Genomic DNA, 19773 nt, shown 5'->3' with positions numbered 1-19773 from the left:
GATCTTTCCACCAAAGGCCCATGTGAGTGTATCTAATCAGCCAAACGGCCAATGATTGGTTGATTTCTCCTGTCACTTAACAAATTTCTCCATGGCTACAAACAAAGCCTGAAGGAGGTCTAGTTCTCTCTCAGATTGCTTGAGTTACATTATGCTTAAAGGTTATATTCCGTTTTTTTAAATTAACAACACCAACTACATGTTGCCTACCCACATTTTAAAGCTGCAGTGTGTAACCTGAGGTTGTTTTTTGGTGTTGTTTGGACTTTGTGAACAGAAACAATGTAACATTATGTGTTTTCTGCATGCTTCATTTGAAAACTGGCTCTGTCAAGAAAAACTATCAGACCTGACTGAGGGAGTATTTGTTTTATATACACCAGCAGTGCAGAGGCCAGTGGGGGCAAGAGGTGTCTATCCCATTAAACTGAATTACAATTCACTTCTAAACCTTTTTTTGAATCTAACATACATTTATTTATATTTAAAAGTTACACACAGCAGCTTAAAAGGATTTTTTTAAATGGAGTCATAAACTGATCATAATACGTGGGTGGAGTGGCTCAGTGGTTAAGACCGGTACCCTGTGTGCAAAAGACTTCATGGTCGCAAGTTCAACTCCACCCCTGGCAGGTTGTACTCAATTCCCTTGTAAGTCGCTTTGGATAAAAGCGTCTGCTAAATGACATGTAATGTAATGTCTTCAGTGACGAAGAAAACATGTTAAATTGAAATAAAGGCTTTGAATTCTGTTTCTGTTTCTGTTGTGGAAAAGGATTACCGAGTGTAGAGAAGGGGGAATAATGCTCTCCAATATTCTGAATTTGGATTGCTGTACACATTTTAAGAGCTAGTGGCCACAATTGTACATATATTACATATAGCCTGTCTCACGTTTACTGTATAGTATCTACAAAAGCTGTTAAATGTAGATATGAATGAAGTACCTTGAGCTGCCTGCGATGCTGCTCCACCTCCCTCTGATCAGATGGAACTTTAATGACGTCGCGCAGACGCGTCTCGTAGTTCTTCAGCGTGTCCTCTGCATCTGTGGTGTTTCTGATCACCATGTCAATGGTCTTCAGCCTGAAGGCGACAGGTTTACAATGTGTAAAAAAAACAACCGCGTAGATTTAAACGTGTGCATTCACAGCTCAGAGAGAGACAGAGAGAGAGTAGCAGAGCCTCACTTGTCCAGGTAGACAGAAGACAAGCCGTAGACATGGTCCATCTTCCTCAGCGTGAGGTCCAGTTCGGAGCGCAGCATCGGGGCAGAGCTGGACTGCTGAGACGACACGAGAACTTCCTCTGACTTCTCAGCGATGGCGTTTAAGTCTTTCTTCAGGCCTTCCAACTCGGTCTGCACTTTCTGTTATCAAACAAGGAAACAAAAAAGTATTTGTAATATTTTAGCCAATGAAAGCTCACAGATTTACACGAAACTTTGTGGATGGACAGAGTAAGGGCTGAGGTATTACCTGTCATTTTTTGTTACAGATCAAGGATTCAAATTCTTTAAATTAAAGGGCCATCTTGTGACATTTAGGAGGGTTTAACGGTAGAAATGGAACACACTACCCATAATCGTGCTTGTAGTAGTGCATAATCAATTTAAAGTAAAAATGATTTTGTTTCTGTTTTTAGGTAAGAAGGCTGCCTTCTTGTGCTGACATGTCGCTAAAGCAGCCAAAAGTGTAGGGTTCGCATTTTTAAAAAAGAGCTTACTATACAAAAGAAAAAGAACACCATCCTTTCTTGCATGTAGAGGCCACCGTAGTTCGCAGATGTGCTTGTGGAAAGGGAAGGGTGAGCTGTGGAGTCTGTTACTCTCTGCAGTCTCACCGCCAGATGTCACTAATTATTACACACTGAACTTTTTAGAGAAATGTTGGGCCTAAGTGGAAGAATGCTGTTGAAGATTATTCATTTATTCCTTGACCGTACCATTTGCTCTGTCGTCTTCAGGGCGCAGGCCTTCAGCGGCTCCTTGTCCACAGGCTGGCGGAGACGCGTGATGGTTCTATTCTCGCATCCCTCCAGCATCAGACGCAGGTCCTTGATCTGCGTCAGGTAAGTCTTACACACTGACTCGTCCTGCTCTCCTGGTTAATTTAAAATAATTTGTACGCAATGTAAATATTCAACTGTAATATCAAACAATTAAAAGATCACTTTCATGATTTTATTAGTAGTAACATTTTACACAATCACTTTTTTTGCTGTGTTATTAACAAAAGTTAAATACAAAATATGTCTCTATTTCCTTAAATGAGTCATAAGACTTGGTCCAAAGAAGCTACAATAACTTCAGAGCAGTAATTAAGTGACTGTATCTAAAACACATGCTTGATTGATCTGTGGTGATTATCTGTTATTGTTGTTAATTTATATAATCAATCACTGATACACATGCACAGACACAAGACTGCAACAATGAGCCAAGTTAGAAAAGGACGTATTAAAAAAATCAGTGAGAAGAAGAAGATGAAGCTGATCGAGTTAGAGAATGACATGACACGTCACAGCACCACAGCCCGTGTTACACACACACACACACACACACAAACGTCTGCATCTTACCTGTCCTGGGTGGCACGTAGCCTGTAATGTGAACCCGACAGTCAACTTACACACCAATGACCATGACTGAGTGTCAAAACAACTGATTGAATGAGCGAGTGTTGTGCAAAATAAATAAAATAATGAATATTACTGTAGCACCTCCCTGACATAGAAGGAGTAAACCGTACATACCTTGCTCAGCAGATGTGACCATGGTGTTATAGTGCTGGTTGGCTTTGTTGTAGTTGGACTCCACTTGCATTCGGTCCTCAGCCCCGAACATCTGTGAGTCCTGGCTGTCTCTGAGGAAGTCCTGGTAGTGCTGCTCCAGATTTCTCAGAGCCAGTCGGTATTCCTCCACCCTGAGAGTCTTAAACTGCACAAGAACACGGTCGGACAAGGACGGTTATGAAAACACAAAGCTGGTAGGGGAAACCACGTTTTAAGATTTCATCCCTCTGAAGTGAATACTTGTCAGTTAAAACGGGCTTTTAAAGAATTTATTAGTGTGTTACTTAATTATTTGTGAGAAAAGTATGTAAACCAAGCTAAGATGGGGTGGGCAACCCAATCTCCATTGCTCATTTATAATTGGACACTCTTAATTGACTCCAGCCACACGGGGGGGGGACATACTCCTAGACGAGACTCCCAGTGCCAGTCCCAAGTAGTCTGGAAACTACTTGAAACGACTTTAAAAAGACTTCTTTAAAAAGAAGTCTTTTTAAAGAAGTCACAGCAGTCTTTGGGAGCCACTAATTTACTCTATGATGACAGGTTATTTTGAAATTGTACACCAATAACACCAAAATAAAGACACTAATTGCTTTCCAGGTGTTGTTACCATGGAGATGTTCCACGTTTTGATGATGTGGATGTCTCTCATCAGGTACTGCCAGGACATCAGGCTCTTCATGTCCACAAACATGGTCTGCCACATCAACTGCAGCCTCTGCAGGTTTCCTTCCAGCCTGAGGACGGTGACATGGACATTAGCATGTGTTTGTGTGTCTCTTTGTTTGTGTGCAAGTGTTGTTTTCTGGCTGATTTAACTCGGCGCTCACCCGGCAACGCTGTTCACAGCATCCTTATTGGTGGGTGGAACCAGGAAGCAGATAGATGGTACGGAAGACTCGCAGCCCGTGTCATTCAGCACCTTCCACTTGTATGGCTGTGAGTTGTTGAGCAGAGCGCATTCATCTCCTCGGTGAACGGTGATCTGTGGGAAGATAAACACACAAGCTGATGTCCAAGCAGTCACATAATTTACGTGCGCTCATATCAAAATAGAAATGGACAAATCCAGGACAGAACAATTTTTTCAATTTTTCATGGTAATTTACAGTTCTTTTCGTGAAAAACAGGGTAAAATAGGGTGAATTAAAATAGCTTTTTAAATGTTTACAGTGTAAAAATTTATTAAATTGATGTATAATGAGTAAAAATAAGTGATGATGAGCAGAGACTGAGAAGTAATTGACCCAGTGTTTCTGTTTAGAACCAGTTTACTATTTACGACATGATGTTGAACACTGTCCTGTCAGGTGTGTGTTGGGCTCAGATAAAAAAAAAAGAAAATCCAGGATGTGTGTCAGGTTCAGGTTCAGTGAAGTTGCAGACAAAAAAAATGCAGCCCAGGTCACTCTGAGGTCACAGTGACCACCAAAATCTACTCAGGTTTTTCTTGGGTTTAAGAGAAAATTTGTAACTAATTTGAAATAATTTCCCTCAGGGATGTGCATTAGACACATAGATAGTCTCAGGGTTTTTGGACATGTACTATGTCTCATTCTCACCTCCATCTGTTTGAAGTCACAAACAGCCTGAATGGGCAGTTTGCCCTTCAATGGTGTCGTCGGGTTACGTGGTTTCAGCTGAATGATGGCCTTGGCTCTTCGCTTCAGTCCTTCCAGGTGAGCTCTGAACTCTGCCAGCTGCTCTTTCTCATCCTGTGTCGAACAAAATACCAGAATAAATCCATTTGTCTATTTCTAGACAGACATGTTTTTTCTCTTCAACATGTTAGCAGTAAATGAATGTGTTAAAAGTGCAAAAAGACAGTGATGAATGAACCCACAGCTGCGTCCTGCAGCAGGTCTTCCAGCCTCGTGACCGTGATGGAGCGGTCACACGTGTACTTCCTCTTCATGGTGTCCTGCATCTTTTTGATCCGCTCCTCTGCCTCTTTCACGTCAGAGAAAAACTACAGGAGAAAGGAGCAGTGGAATTAAATAAGAAGTGTAATTTAAAGGCACATACTGAATAACCTTCAAAACTACGAGTGATTTTATAAGTGGTGTAGAATGAGAATAATTTGGTTTTAGTAGCTTTAAAAATGAGCCTTTTACTGTATATGTACTTTAGAGCAGGGCCTTGCTTGATGTATGTTTTCCATTCATTGAGAATGACGCCACGTCCATGTTGATGGACACAAACATGGACACAATCATATCTCAGGCTAGCTATTGCTAGCAATACTAGTCGATAACAGCACAGGTAACGTAGAATAACTTCCACAGATAAATATTGAACAGCACAATGTGAACAACCGATTTAACGTGAAACAAATAAGACAAAACGTGACATTACCAGTAAACGTAGCAGAGTGTTTTTACTATTGACATGAGTGGCAGCCATCTTGGAATGCTATGTCAGAGTTAGTGTGGTTGCTCCGACTATACAAGTGGAAAAAGCAGACTTCAGGGGGCGCTACAGTTGAAGGAACAACCCCTCAACTTGGAAACTCTGACTTGTGCCATCATGTTTCTGCATACATGATGGCACAGCCATAACGGACAAAGTCTGTGCAATCAAAGATTAAAGACATCCGTTCTGGTATGTAAAGACTCCCGTAGTTCCCTGATGGCACGCTCAAGAGTTGTATGAGTGAGCGGAAAAGTCAGTTTGACCAGTAGATGTCACTAATTCCTACACATTGAACCTTCAAGAGTAAAGATCTCACCTGGAAGTAGGCGGTGTTTTCTTTCAGGTGGGTCTCGATGCAGCAGCACAGCTGCAGGATCCAACTCCACTGAGTCTGCAGAGCTGCAGTGAAGGCCTGAGGGAAATCAGAAAAAGAAATGATGAAAATAAAACCAAAAAACAACATTTCTAAACTCCAGTGAAGTGTAAAGTGCAGCGGTGTCATGGTTTCTACCTCGATGGTCTTCTTGGCTGGGTGTCCGTCTCTCAGCAGTTTGTCTCCTGTGGTCTGGACAGTGTTCACCTTCTTCTCCCTGAGCTCCAGCTCTCTCATCAAACCCTGCACAACAACAAAGACAGCATTTTCTTAATTCACATGTTTCTATATTATTTCTTGTTTTTCCTACAAAAGCATCGAAAGGCAGGTGTTATTATTAAAGAAAACTTAGAACAAGTTTCAAGGGTTTTGTAAAGGGATTTTTTTCCTCTTTTTTTTCTCTCGATTGTTTTTGTAATACTGATGTTGGCCATTAGGGGGTGCCCACTCTAGCCCACTCCCTAGTGTGTATGTTGATTAGCAAATGTTTTCTACAAGGAATGAACTGGGAAGTTTGGCAACAGACACTAAGATTTAAGATCTTTAACATGGAAACGTAGGATTCTTGGTACATGTACAATGAACATATCATGTTTTTCACATCAATTTTGTACTTGCCTTTCAGGGCTTCTGTACTTGACTGAAGTTTTTAAGGCTAACCTATTTATTTGTTTACTTTATTCCTTTACTATTTCCACAGTTGCAACATTGCAATTGCATTTCCCTATTGTGAGATTAATAAAGAATTATCCTATCTTATCTTATCTAACACTGTTACTGTACCGAGTAGTTGTCTTTCTTGGCCGTCATGTTGGTGTTTTTGTCGCTCCAGTCGTAGTTCACCTCCTCCTCCTCTTTCTCGTTCAGCCACATCAGCTCTTTGGTCGCCGCGACGACAAAGGCGTGGAGTTCGGCCAGGTAACGCAGACGAGCCTTCGAGGCGTTCTGCAGCGGGCACACATGACACGGGTTAGGATGCATTTGGTGAAACATAAAGAAGGTGAAAGGAAGCATGGTTATGAAAATGTCTTCAAAGAAGCTTTGGTCAGAAAGTGGACGTTTGTTGAGTTATTTTCTATTAAAAGTGTGCATTTCTCTCCATTTGAGACTCTAACTTACCAGGAGTTTGCCGTAGTGTAGCTCCAGTTTTCCCAGATAGTCGCGATAAGCTGCTTTACTGGCAGGAGAAACCTGGCTCTGGAGCAGAGGAGAGGTCACAGGTCAACAGGAAGCATATTTCCTCCTTTTATTTGATCCGTGAAAAGAATCTTATCTTTATTTCACCAGGATCCTTTCTTTTGGTCTTTTTTGTTAACCTTGGCCTACACAATGATTGAGTGACGTTATTGTAGATTTTATCTTGTATTAGTTAAAGAAACACGAGTAACAAAAAGAGGAAGAATCTACAAAATAAAATTAGTGTTTTTTGAATGCTGGTGTGTTGAAGGTAGAAAAATATCCTGCTCATGGCTGTTGCTTAGCATTTCAATTTACTTTTAACATTTTTATTTTATATATATTTTGTATACTGCATCTGTGTTGTATTACATCACTTTAAAAGAAAATGTTTAAACAAAATATAATAGTGTTTTTTAACAGTATTTGCTTATGAATTGTGTATTTTGTGTTTGTGGGTTTTTTTCTGTTTCTGTCCTTGAATCTGCCTTTGTGTATGAAATGTTCATCATAAATAAAACTGTACTAACTATTAAACGTATTAAACATTAACATCAAAATACCATATTGACATGTTAAACTACTTTTTATCAGTCAGTCAAAAAAAAACAATTTAATATAATATTGTGATCCTATATCTCAGCAGTAGGTGGCGCAACAGCACATACGTTGTGTTGACGCATTGTTCTGGGCTGTAATCTTGTTGTTTAAAAGTCTGTTGCTGTGTGTTATTTGTTGTGGATATGAATTTCCCCTGGGATTAAGTCTAGTTGGTCAGTAAATTGAGAATAAACTCTCTGTGTCTCTGTTTCTGTTAAGTTTTTCGTGTTAGTACCTCATCGGCCTTCGCCCTCTCGATCTTGGAGCGGAACTCCTCCACAGACTGGTGCAGGCCACGGTGGCTGCCCAGCTGTGACTCCACAGTGGGCAGGTCGGATCCCCACTCCCCTTCGTCCACGCGGCGCTGGTTCTCCTCCACCCAGCCCAGCAGGTCTTGGATGTAGCGGAGGGTGACCTCGTCCAGCTCGGGCCGCACCCTCATGGGGGCCTGCTGCAGGACCTGGGCCGTGTGGATCTGAGTCATGGGGATCTGCTGAGTCATGGGGACCTGCGTGATGGTCACGCCGGACTTGAGGCGCAGGTTGTACTCGCTGCGGAGGTTCACCAGCCGCTCGTGGAGACGATACACTCTGGAGCCAGAAAATAAGAGTTAGGAGGAAATGCCAAAACATTTATTCTCAGATTTTTTTAATCAAAAAAATAAAAAACACAAATCAATACATCAACACAGCAACCACAATATTAATATTTCAAATGTTTCTTTATGTTTGAAATGGGATGGAACAATTTCATCATACATCGCAATAAAATCCGGTGATGTTAAGTGCCTGAATCTTCTTAGCTATTCCACAACGTTCTGATTTTTAATGATCATATTCAATGGCCCAGTGTGTATGAATTAGAATTAATATGGTCAGGATGCAGATTGTCACAAATAAAGGACTTCTCCCTTTCCCAAGTGTGACATGGAACCAGGGTGGCCTTCGCAGACCAGATTAGAGGTTCTGCATTTGCGTAGTCACTTTCTGCCTCAAAACTGGTTTGTCCATTCGGGCTGCTGTAGAAACATGGTATGACCCCAAAAATCATCTTCAAGGGATAATATATTTATCTCTCACCTGCGGTACATCTGCTCAGCTTGAAGGTGGCGTCCGTCTTTGAGCAGCTGCACGTCGTTGAAGAGGAGGCGGATCATTCCCTCTGCTTTTTCCAGGTCGGCCTCCATCTCTGCCGCGTGCTGAGCCGGTTTCCCCGCGTTCATCATCCTCATGTCCTGCAGCACAGAACATGTCACAGGAAGTTACAGCACGGCACTGCGGGCACGCAGCTTCCAAAAACGTCCGCCACAGGATTCCTGACAGTTTGTTTTGCATCTCACCGTCTGCAGCAGAGTCTCCACCTGGTTGAGCTGCTCCTCACACACCCCGGACTCCATCTGGACCTTACTGACAACCCTCTGAAGACGCTCCAGCCTGCAGCAATGTCAAAGGTCAAGAATTCAAATTAAAACAAAGACAAATACCTGACAGTAAAAATTCTCCTGTAGGAAATAGGTGCTGCTCTTCTTTATCAAATCAGGGATCAGTTAAATAAGAAATGTCTGCATTTATGTTGTGTTGTAGTTGTAGTAGGAGGTCTGAAGTCGGGTTTCCAACTTGGAAAGTCGGAGCAAACCTAGACACAGGATTTCAAGATGGCTGCCACTCGCAGCAAAACAGTAAAAATACTCTGCTTCTTCTCCTCTTAATTGCACTTCAATCTTATTTGTTTCACAGTAAATCAGTCATGCACACAGTATTGTACAGTTTTTATCTGTGGACATGTTGATATGCTATTTGTATGAGCAAATACTCTGAGCAACAAGTATTGCTTACACTGGCTAACCCTGGCTAGCCCGCTATACGACCTCTCAACTCTCAATTTTTAGATGTTTTTGAAATAAATATTTTTCAGATTAAGAATTAGACTTCCAAACATGGTTATCATATTACATGTTTCATGTTTACACACATTGCTTCACTGTTACAGTTACTATAAAGTCATATCATATTACAAGTCACGATTAACTTGAGTAAAATCCCAGCTCGTCAAAAAATAAGTAAAACTCAACCAGTGGATTAAAAGGTGAAAACACTCACTCTGTCCTTGTGCGAAATAAATATTTATAATCGTATCCCTGATTCATGAACGCCATGATGGAGCTGTGTCTGTCTGTCTGACCGTCTGTCTCTGCTGACTTTGGTTTTTGTACGTCTCCAGAAGTAAAACAAACTAAATCAGACAGAAGCTACGCCCTGAACCACCATGTGATTACAGTAAAAAAACGCAAAAATCATCAAATGACCGTTTTATTCTAGGACTGTTTCTATGGCAATGACACATCTATCATGTGTTTGCCCCAATGTGATTTTCAATTCCCAGCCCTTCAAAGCCAGCTCAGTTTTCTCTTACTAACAGCGATGAGTCATCCTCATGGGCACACAGTGAGAGTTTTTTTTTTCTTTTCATTTTTTCCGTAAAGTCTTGTGGTTTTATTTAGCAGATGAAAAGCCTCATGGCGAGAGTTATGGAAATGGAGAACACATGATGAAGCTTGAGTTTTTACCGCTCAAATTCAGTCCTCAGGAGTCGCTCGCGCTCCAGGATGGCAACGTGCAGGCGACCCCATTCCTTCTCCACGTCAAAAGGATGGTAACCTGGTGGCACTTTGACGTGACCGGCCTGGACGGCACCCTGAAAAAAAACACAAAATCTAATTTTTGTCGATACGCTGCATTATCAAGACTGTAGGTTAGACCTGAAAATGATATGCCCTTTGCAATTGTCTCAATTTCTTTTCTTTCCACTTCTCAGTCACTAGAGGTTGCTACAGTATTGAGCAATCACCTCAAAAGACTTGAAGATGTGTTTGGATCGGTTCTTGTCAGCCTCCCTCGCGGGAAGCTCAGTTTCCTTGAACTTGAGGAACTGACGCCAAAGAACCTGCGCATGAGAAAATAAAGGAAAACCATCATCAGCATCTTCATCCATTATGATTGTTATTGTGCAGTTCATTTTGTTTAATTCCACTCACCTCAATCTCCTCATAGCTGCTGGGGAACTTCCTCTCCTCGAAGACGAGGATGTGGTGCCTGATCCACTGCAGCAGAACTGTGACCACCTCATAATACTCCTGCCAACGCAGCTCCAGCTCCTGCAGCGCACGCAAACACACACACACATGTTCGGGTTTAAAACCAGGAGGATGAAGAAGGAACTGTGTGTTCTACTGAATTTACACAGAAAACGTCATAATGTAATTGCTGGGAGCCAATTAACTTTTTATTGCTAGGATTGTTGTTTTACTGTGGAAAATAAAGGTGGTTTGCTCTAAATAAGAGAATCTACTGAGCTGAAAACAGCTAAACTATCAAACATTTAAGGTTGAACAACTGAATCTATCTAAAAATGCAACGGATGTATAGTCAGGAGTCTGTTCGTTGTATAACTGTCCAACAGTTCGCTTTACAGGCACCAAACCTGGCAGGTGACTTACTACAGTCAGTGTGTGCAGTGGCGACTTTGCCAGTGTCTGGATAACAAATGCAAGAGATATCAGTGGAAATGGAACAAATGTATAACGCTAAATGAGCCGATTGACGGGCTGTAAACAGCTAAATATATCAAATATTGAACTGTATTGCACTAATCATGTTCCAAGTAAAAATTATTTACAGGACAGTGGTGAAAGGAATGTAATTTCTCTAAATTCTGCACTTTAATTTCTTTCTTTAAAAACTCAAAAACACTACAATACACACAAATCCGGCACATATTGAACATGTTCTGTACTAGTATATATATATATATATATACATATATATATATATATATGTTAGGCCTGTACAAATACTCAAAACTTGTGTTTCAAAGATTATGGCCCTAAACAATTACAATATTACAAAATACTCAAAACAAAACAATTATTACAGAATGGGGGCTTTTATTCCGAAAATAATGCTTTTAATGTTGTAACGGTGTCTGACTTCCTCGCCGGCAAAAATATAACATACGGGCATTCAGTGGAATCCCCGGGTTAAACGTGCAGCGAGTAAAGATATACAAAATAAATACAAAACAAAAATAATACAATCATTTATAGTTATTTTAAGGTCAATTCAAAAGATTCTTTAAAAATGGTTTGATGATATGAAGAAAGAGAACTCACGTTGGCTTTGACACCGTCCTGCACATCTGGAACTCTGGGCATGACATCGTACAGAGAGGAGACATATGTGATGATGGACTTTTCATCTGGATGAGGCACGTCCACATCTGTATGGAGAAAAAACAAAAAAAAGAGGGCATCAGTTCTTTCTGAAAAACCTTCTCCACCTGTGTGAAGATGAATGTAAAGGAAAATAAACACACAAGGAAACGGTCCCTAAAGTAAATTTATTAAAAGTGCCTGCTCTCACCCTCGGGGTCCAGCAGCCTGGTGACGCCCAGCTCTCTGTCAGCGACGCTGAAGGCCTGCTCCAGATTCTCCTGGTTGCTCTGTCGGTAAACTTGACTCATGTCAATGAGAGTTGGCCTGTGGACAGGAAACAACCCACGACAACAGTGAGTGGAAATCTCTTTTTGTGTTAAAGTATACTCATTAAAGCGGCTTCGTCACAGGCCGAATAACAACCGGGTTTATTTATTGAGAGAGTTAAAGCGTTCAAAATACAAGGACTATGGTTATGGTTATGATATAACTGATGATATGAGGAGGAAAATTAAAAATGAGGCAAATAAAAATAAGGCTGTGAAGTGGAGACGGTGAAAACAGAGATTGTTGAAGACATAAATGCCTGCGTCCTGTGTGGACAGAGAAGAAAAGCAGTGTCAGCTACAGTAACGCACCCTTCTGTCCTTCCGTCAACATGTGATCATTCTCTGCTGCTGTTCTGATGCACACACACCTTCACTTTCAATCTCCTGTCACTGACAGGTCATAAAATAAAACAGTTATGTATACATGCATTTGTGTCAGTGTTTAAATGTTTAAATGCTCGAAAAACCTGCAATTGCAGTGACACATTTAAAAGCTAAAAGTACCTGTTCGACTTCTTTTCACTTTTAATTATGTTTCACACATAACATCTCTGCTCTCTGTCTCTCTGTTAGTTTCTTTTAATTTTTTTCTCACCTGTCAGCCGTAAATTATTTTTGACAGCCGACAGGTGAAGAAAAAAAAAACTTTACATATTTCATGCTTTCTGTAGCTGGAGGCAGGTTGTTTTTTTGGGACGTCTTCAACTGATTCCAGAGAGGGCAAGCAAAAACAAGAGTCCTCACTCGCACAAAAGATTAAAATCCCCTGCGTGTCTTTATGTGAGGAGAGCAAATGCTCTGAAATCTCTGCCAACAGATGCTTTGAATGCACTTTGTTGAGAGAAAATGTAATTTTCAAACCTCAAACCAGGGAAAAAAGAGAATGAAAAGATCTGAAGAAATCTTAAGTATCCGTACACTTGCACCACTCTCTGGATGTAGTACTCTTTGTAATCCTGGCGTGCAGATGTTGGTTCTCTCTCTGTGTAGCAGGCCTGCCTGTGCGACAGCCTGTCCCTGCTCAGGTGGATGACGGGAGGCTCCGATCCAGACTCCTGCTCCTCGCTGCGGGACACTCGACTGGAACGAATCCCGGTGCCGCGGGAACTGTGGGAACCACGGCCCGAGTCGTAAGACTTCTCGACAGGGATGTCCTCGCAGAACATGATCACGCGGTCATCCAGGTCACTGAGGGAGCCCACGGTGCTGCTAGACGCGCTGTTCAGACGCCGCTTTGAGTTGAACTTACGCTTCAGCTTCAACATGGCTGGACTCAAAAGTGTTTCCAAGCTTATTTCGCAAAAAATAGAATAACAAAAAAAAAAAAGGGGATTAAAGTATACGATGCTAAAATAGTTCCATCCTTGATTGTATCCACTTCTTCTTCGGGGGAGACTCCTCTCTGCAGCTGTTCTTAATCCAGCAGAAAAGAATCTGCAGCAGAGTTGTCCGCGTACCTTCGTTCTGCTGCAACCTGCCGAGCCTCCAGTGAGCGTTCCTCCAGGGCAAGCTTTCCCTCAGAGCAGTGAGATACACCCACAGCCAAAGAGAAAACGCCCCATCATTTCACACCGAGCGAACGCCAGCTCCACTTCTGCATGTTATTTTCAGTGTGGTGAGCCGATCGTGCAGAGTCAGAGACTCAGAGTGGCACTCCACCCAAAATACAGGGTTTCACCATGAGCTGTTTTTTTCCTGGACTCGCTGAGGAGGAGGGTCAGTTTGGACTTGTGTTGGTTGTCATGGTTACACTCGGAGAGGAAATCCACTGACGTCTGTGTGTGTGTGTGTGTGTGTGACAAATATGCAGCATGACTGAACGGTCCACTTTTAAAGGGGCAGTATGTAACGTATAAATGAAAATACTTTCCACTATGTTTTTACAGAAGCCCACGATGGACAAACTGAACATATTTTGAGTTTTGATGCTTTTGACTCTGAGAACTGGACTCAGTTTACTGTGACAGGATCAGGACAAGAATACAAGACATTTACAGAGACTTGCACTCACCCTGGACAGTCTTTGTCTCAGGACAACAAAAACTCACGCACCAACAGACTGAGAACAAGTTTTAACCCTAGAGCTGTAGTATGCATAACTAGACTGTGACCCCTGAACTGGTCTCATATATATTAATATCAATATTACACAATTTTACATCTGTGCAATTTCTCATAAAATACAGTATGTATAATTTTCATATAGTGTATTTTATAAATTGAGAACCCACGCACACACGGGGAGAACATGCAAACTCCATGCAGAAAGGCCCTTGTTCCAACCGGGGCTCGAACCCGGGTCTTCCCGCTGCAAGGCGAGAGTGCTAACCACTACACTACCGTGTGACCGCACTAAGGGTTAATTCAACAAAATTAGTTTCTGCTGTTTATGATTTCACCTGACAGACATGTGGAACCTTTGTTCTCAGTCATATGTTTCCCTCTATTGTTTTTGTGGGTGCACGTGTGTACAAACCTTCATCTCCCGCATTAAATTATCCCTTTCTGCTGTAAAACACCAGCAAAGAGGTACGTGACTTTTTCCACCTGCTTTGTTTTGTGTTGTACCTTCCTTATCTATACATTAGTGTATATTTTCTTTTCATATATAAACTTATTTTTAACATTATATCAGAAGTTTAGTGACTCCACATGTGTCTGACTGCTGTTTTCTTGTTTGTTTTACGCACATTTGTCCTAAATTACATGGAGACTGGCTTCCAAAATATTGTGTGGTCTGGCCCTGGCTTCTTTTACTCAACACAACTCAAAACAATTTTTTTTTAATTCAATCTTTTTTCAATTAGTATCCGTATTTTTTTTGGCCATGTGGCCATGTGTTGGGTTGTGTCTTCTGAGACACAGACACAGCTGCACTCAGAAAGGCAACACTGTGACGTTGACCTCGTCTCACCTGTGCTTGTGTATGATGGCGTTGAAGAGCTTTCCGTCCCTCCAGTTGGTGGTGAAGTTGTCGCAGCGCAGTCCCTGGTATCCTTCCACCATCCTCTGAGACCACAGCAGCAGCTTCTCTTTGGCCGTCATGTCGTCCGACTGACCGTTGACCTGAATGTCTGAGATCTGAGGGAAGAGACACACCGCAAGGAGTCAGTGATTCAGTGTCTGAATAAAGCAGATGGTTACGATTTAATGCAGATGGTAGAGCTGCACTGTAGTAAATCAACTATCAATCCCACCAGTATTCATGGATGGACCTGGAGTTAATCCCAGCTGACACTGGGTATTTTTCAAGCCTGTCACTCAAGATTTCTTCAATAACATGTGCATAAAATTACATTTTGATTTGTTTATCAAACATCTGTTGTAATATGATTTTCTGGTTTAGCTCTTCAAAATAATATTAGATTATTAAATATGCATTAAAAATACATAACAATTGTTTTATTATGCACATTTGGGTCATTTTGTATGGTTTAATCATTTTTACCCAAAATCATTCAATCATATAATTTGAAGATGATTAATTATTCAGCACTAGTATTAAGATTATAATTCATAAAATAGGCTGAATTCTTACTGAAATTCAAACAAACTGAAATTCAAACATACTGCAGCCATAAACGGCTTTATATTACTTAGCTGGTTAAGTTTAAGTAAGATAAAGCTTCCCATGTGACCCATTTTTCTTTGTAGATTGAAAACTATTGAAGTGTTTGTTAAAAAAAGAAAAAAGAATAGTTATTCAGTTTGCCCTCTGATTTGTTCCAGACGTCCAGATGAGTCACATTTGAACTGAAAATAATGACCATTGCTGTTTCACGAAGGGCACACGGAAACCATTTGAAGAGAAACACAAACGTTAACTGATTATACGCTCTGCTAAAACACAGGAATCACAAGACTGTCGATGAGTCACTGATCGTATTATAAAGTTATACCTTATGTTCCAAACTGAAATTCTGAATAAACACTGCGGCTGCTGTAAATGGCCGAAGAAAAAAGTCTAGAGGCAAAATTCCTCGTTTTTAGGCTGTGAGTCGCAAGAACACAGGAACTCTTTTGTATGAAAGAAGACAGACTGATAAATAAATTGCAGATTTAATCAGAACAGACGTCTGTGAGTTAAATATTACAGATCGTCTGTCGACTGCGAGTCAACATTATTTGAACTGCTTTGATTCTGCAGTTGCTTGACACTCAGCATTAATCCACCCCCAGCAGGTAGTTTCTCTATATGTGTGTGTGTGTGTGTGTGAGACAGCCATATCTATAATCAGAAGCACAAACAGTACTTATGAGAAGTGGATGCTGTTTGTTTTGGTCTCCTGTATGTACCGGAAGGGTGGGGCTGTCAATAAGAGTCAGGGATACATGAAGGAAAGCTCTTGGAACTTCATTTTGTATTGTTGTATGTTTGTCATTTTTAAATGTGACTATTTTAATTATATTAATGAGGAAAACTCAACATTTAAAGGCTCCAATCTAATTGTGGGCAACCTCAATTTTAACTGTATGGTGTAATAATAATGGGACTGTGATTTTTCACCAACAAATTAAACAATGTAAACACTGTAAAGCAGGTAAATCTAGAATGAATAAGCTGTTGCTAAGGCTATCACTGCCATCAATGCTGTCATCTTTGGTGTAACTTACAGTGTGTATTGTCATATTAATGCAAAAAGTTATTGAAGCTAAAATCTACTGTATGTGCATCCCTATGTTAAATAAATGGTATCTGCATAATGCTATGTGACTTTTCACACAAAGAAAACATTATAAAGTTGGTAAATCTCCAGGGAAGTAGGTGTTGCTAATGCTACAGGATTAACGCTGCTGTCCGTGATCCGTGTCTGTTTGTTGCTGCCGTTAGCATTTGACTTGTATTAACGCTTAAAAATGAAGCTATCACAGCTTAAAAAACAAAAAAGTAGGTAAATCAAAGGAACTAGCTGTTGTTCTGTCTGTCGGTGCCATTAGCATGACAGAAAACCTCTTGAAACTAAATTTTGTTTGTTTGATTTTTGATTATTTGACTTGCACTAATGCAGAAAACCCCAGCTACGACAGCTCACATCTACTGTACGTGCAACATGCATTTGAAATACATGGCATCTGCATAACTTATTTTCTGTTGCGGCTGTTAGCATAACCCACAGTGACCCGCTAGCTCTGGATATTGTGCAGCTTAGCAAGAGAGGACGGAATCAAACATACAGTACGTCAGGTAGAAGGATTCACTCAGAGAAATGACGCACTGTATCTTTAAGTATTTCACTGCCAGCAGCTTTAGGTGAAGGTTGAACTTCCATCTCTTTTACTGGAACAAGCGCAGTTTTAGTAAAACTGTATTATTTTCAGTGTACGTTGATGAGTCACAGCAGAACTAATTATTTCTGCAGGAAAGGGTGGGGCATGGCAAAACGGGGGGGTGCATTTCTTCCCTCTGCTTCCTTCTGCTTTTTTCCACCCAGAAGGGAAACCCCGGTGCTGCACTGTAAACGTGGGCAAAGAGAAGTGACTCAGACTCGGCCCAATGGAAAGACAGCCTCCGCCCTCTGCCTCCTCGTTTGAAGAGTGCTGAGAGAATCCCGGAGTCCATTCTTTAAACCAGTCACCTGTGTACTAATAAAAACGGGAGCTGCACCTGGGGAGTGCAGAGGAAATCCACCATTGTGTGTGATGATGAGCATGAGCCAAAACAAAGACATTATGGTTTGTTTTGTGAAAATAAGAGCTGCCTGATGACTGAGTGACTCCACATGGTGGTTTTTGGTGTTATTATTTGAACAGTGAGGACAAAATTCCCACTTTTAGAGATATTTACACTGTAACCCAGTTAGATGTTGGACTACAGTCAGAAAAATGAAAATGAGTGTGACTTCTCGTAGGGTTTTGAGTCCCCATCTGTCGCGCGCCCACGTCTCCTGCCAACTTTCTCATGGGAACCACTGAGTCATAAAAAACTATCCCACATCCCAACTTAACCATCAGAGAATTCTCATATACTCCACTCATCTTTTCCAAAAATCTAACCCTATCATCTCATCCGCCCAATAGAAATCCAAACTTCCTCCTCCTCCTCAGAAACACATCTGTCCACTGATCAAGGTTTTCCAACTGTGTGGTTTGAACTGCCATCAGATTTTATACTGATTATGTTTGAGAGTGTCTGAGGAATCCTTCTATAGAGATTTACAGGATCATAAGAAGCAAACTGAAATCCAAAAAAAAAATGAATGAACAGATTTTTTCTCAGTGTTTAGTCTTTGTGCACTCAAGGACTCAAGAAGCAGCAGTTGTTTTATGTAAGAGGTCGAGTGCTGCCAAACGTTCAATACAGTCTGGAAATGATTGGCAGCTGGACTCGACCGTGCTGCAACTGCTGTTTCAACATTAGACTAAATGGAAGCTGGTGATTGAAGCCCAAACAAGGAATGGACGGCACTTTGATTTCCCCCTCACTGCAGCGGAAGCGGACTAATTACAATGTGATGAATGTAAACAGTGCTAAATGGAATCTGATCTTATGTAACTCGGTGCCAATGTGGTTACAGGTTTCAACATAAACAACACGAGCAGTGCATGAAATGTGACTCATGTGTTTTTAACATGGCTCTGTGCCTTCACTTTTAATACAAGACAAAAACGAAAATGCAATTCAAATTTAGACTGTGATTTAAAGTCTTTGGCAATAGATCATACGCACGTCAGCCCTTTTTTACTGAAGGTGTGTGGTTGGCGTAAAATATAGTTTACTACAAAAAACTTCACTCTGATCCAGTGTGAACATTCCTCAGGTCAGGATTATTTTTTATAGATACGCTGAATATCAACCACATACATGTTGTTTTAATGAGAAATGGTCAACCCTAGGGAAGAAGAGCAGAAGTACCAGTTAAGTTAGCCACCAGGGGGCGACTGTGCTGGTTTTAAAAAGAATTCTGTTTGAATGGAAGTCTATGAGCTTCAAATTCTCACTTCAGTAAATTTTCCTGAGAAGTTAAAGGTCTTAATCACTAGTTTCAGCTCTTCTTCAAAATTATGTTCCCATTTAGAGGAAAATAGATGATAAACTATGAGTGGACCCCAGTGATTGACAGCTATTATTGCAGGTGACCTGTGGGAATTTTCAAAAAATGACATGACCCAGAGTGAGTTCCTCTGGCCATTTTGCATAAACTATATGTTTGGAATTTGTTAAAGGTGTCAAACGATTCTGTCCTGAGGAAGATCCACACCAGATCAAGACATTGTCCACCTTAATTCAAATATTGAATATGTACCTGGAAGTGGAGGATGATGGTCCATATCAGACCCAGGGTCAGCTTGGGGTTTCCATCTGCAATATCATCATTCCTGATGTTGACCAGTTTGACCTGCACGTAAAATCATTCCAGTTAGAGTTTGTCTGTGTATTCGCACTTAAAACCAACAATGATAACAACAGAGAAACAGACATCAAAATGAAAGGCTATGAATTAAAAATCATTCGCCGACCTGTCTGTGTTTCAGAAAGTCCAGAGCGATCTGTACATTCTGCAGCTTGTGGAAGCGCATCCGGCCTTTCTCCCGCGGCTACGAGAGAAAAAGATGAAACCAAACATGAGGAGGAGGAGGCGTGAACACACACAGGCTTCAACAAACAGCAAAGCCCCATGACTGAGGAACAGGTGTTTACTGTAAGTGTTCGACTTCTCCGTCTGTGATTCAAACCAACATCTACTCTACTGTGTAATAAACCCGCACAGCCATGGTCTTTGAAAGTGAAAATAAAAGAGGCAAATTTGAGGAGTCGTTCAAATTCTGCATGGTTGTGATCAAAGCGTTCCTTCTGACCCTTCATGACCCAGAGATGCATTAAAGATCCAGCCACGGAGTCTGCGGGTGAAAGCATGATGATGAATGATGTCAGTGAT

General features: G+C 41.1%; 1 protein-coding gene across 9 annotated transcripts in view; it reads right to left on the bottom strand.

The window, feature by feature from the left end:
- The window catches only part of pleca (plectin a), a 112874-nt gene that overhangs the window by 15372 nt on the left and 77729 nt on the right, over positions 1 to 19773 (bottom strand). For 8 of the 9 annotated variants that reach the window (XM_044052582.1, XM_044052573.1, XM_044052577.1 and 5 more), the window contains 24 exons: positions 19355 to 19432; positions 19141 to 19233; positions 14811 to 14977; positions 11776 to 11891; positions 11526 to 11632; positions 10392 to 10511; positions 10205 to 10300; positions 9924 to 10051; positions 8697 to 8790; positions 8437 to 8591; positions 7593 to 7947; positions 6701 to 6778; positions 6365 to 6526; positions 5720 to 5824; positions 5525 to 5620; positions 4640 to 4765; positions 4359 to 4511; positions 3627 to 3781; positions 3407 to 3533; positions 2755 to 2938; positions 2581 to 2601; positions 1945 to 2102; positions 1191 to 1369; positions 948 to 1086 (listed from right to left, as the gene is read on the bottom strand). In XM_044052582.1, the coding sequence (XP_043908517.1) occupies positions 948 to 1086; positions 1191 to 1369; positions 1945 to 2102; positions 2581 to 2601; positions 2755 to 2938; positions 3407 to 3533; positions 3627 to 3781; positions 4359 to 4511; positions 4640 to 4765; positions 5525 to 5620; positions 5720 to 5824; positions 6365 to 6526; positions 6701 to 6778; positions 7593 to 7947; positions 8437 to 8591; positions 8697 to 8790; positions 9924 to 10051; positions 10205 to 10300; positions 10392 to 10511; positions 11526 to 11632; positions 11776 to 11891; positions 14811 to 14977; positions 19141 to 19233; positions 19355 to 19432 (3192 nt within the window). Of the gene's footprint in view, positions 1 to 947; positions 1087 to 1190; positions 1370 to 1944; positions 2103 to 2580; positions 2602 to 2754; positions 2939 to 3406; positions 3534 to 3626; positions 3782 to 4358; positions 4512 to 4639; positions 4766 to 5524; positions 5621 to 5719; positions 5825 to 6364; positions 6527 to 6700; positions 6779 to 7592; positions 7948 to 8436; positions 8592 to 8696; positions 8791 to 9923; positions 10052 to 10204; positions 10301 to 10391; positions 10512 to 11525; positions 11633 to 11775; positions 11892 to 12814; positions 13190 to 14810; positions 14978 to 19140; positions 19234 to 19354; positions 19433 to 19773 lie in introns of those variants that run through there. The other variant, XM_044052581.1, reaches the window with a different exon arrangement.

Source organism: Solea senegalensis, linkage group LG20 (assembly GCF_019176455.1).
Source record: "Solea senegalensis isolate Sse05_10M linkage group LG20, IFAPA_SoseM_1, whole genome shotgun sequence".
Classification (NCBI taxonomy): domain Eukaryota; kingdom Metazoa; phylum Chordata; class Actinopteri; order Pleuronectiformes; family Soleidae; genus Solea; species Solea senegalensis.
This window is presented reverse-complemented; position numbering and strand designations above follow the sequence as displayed.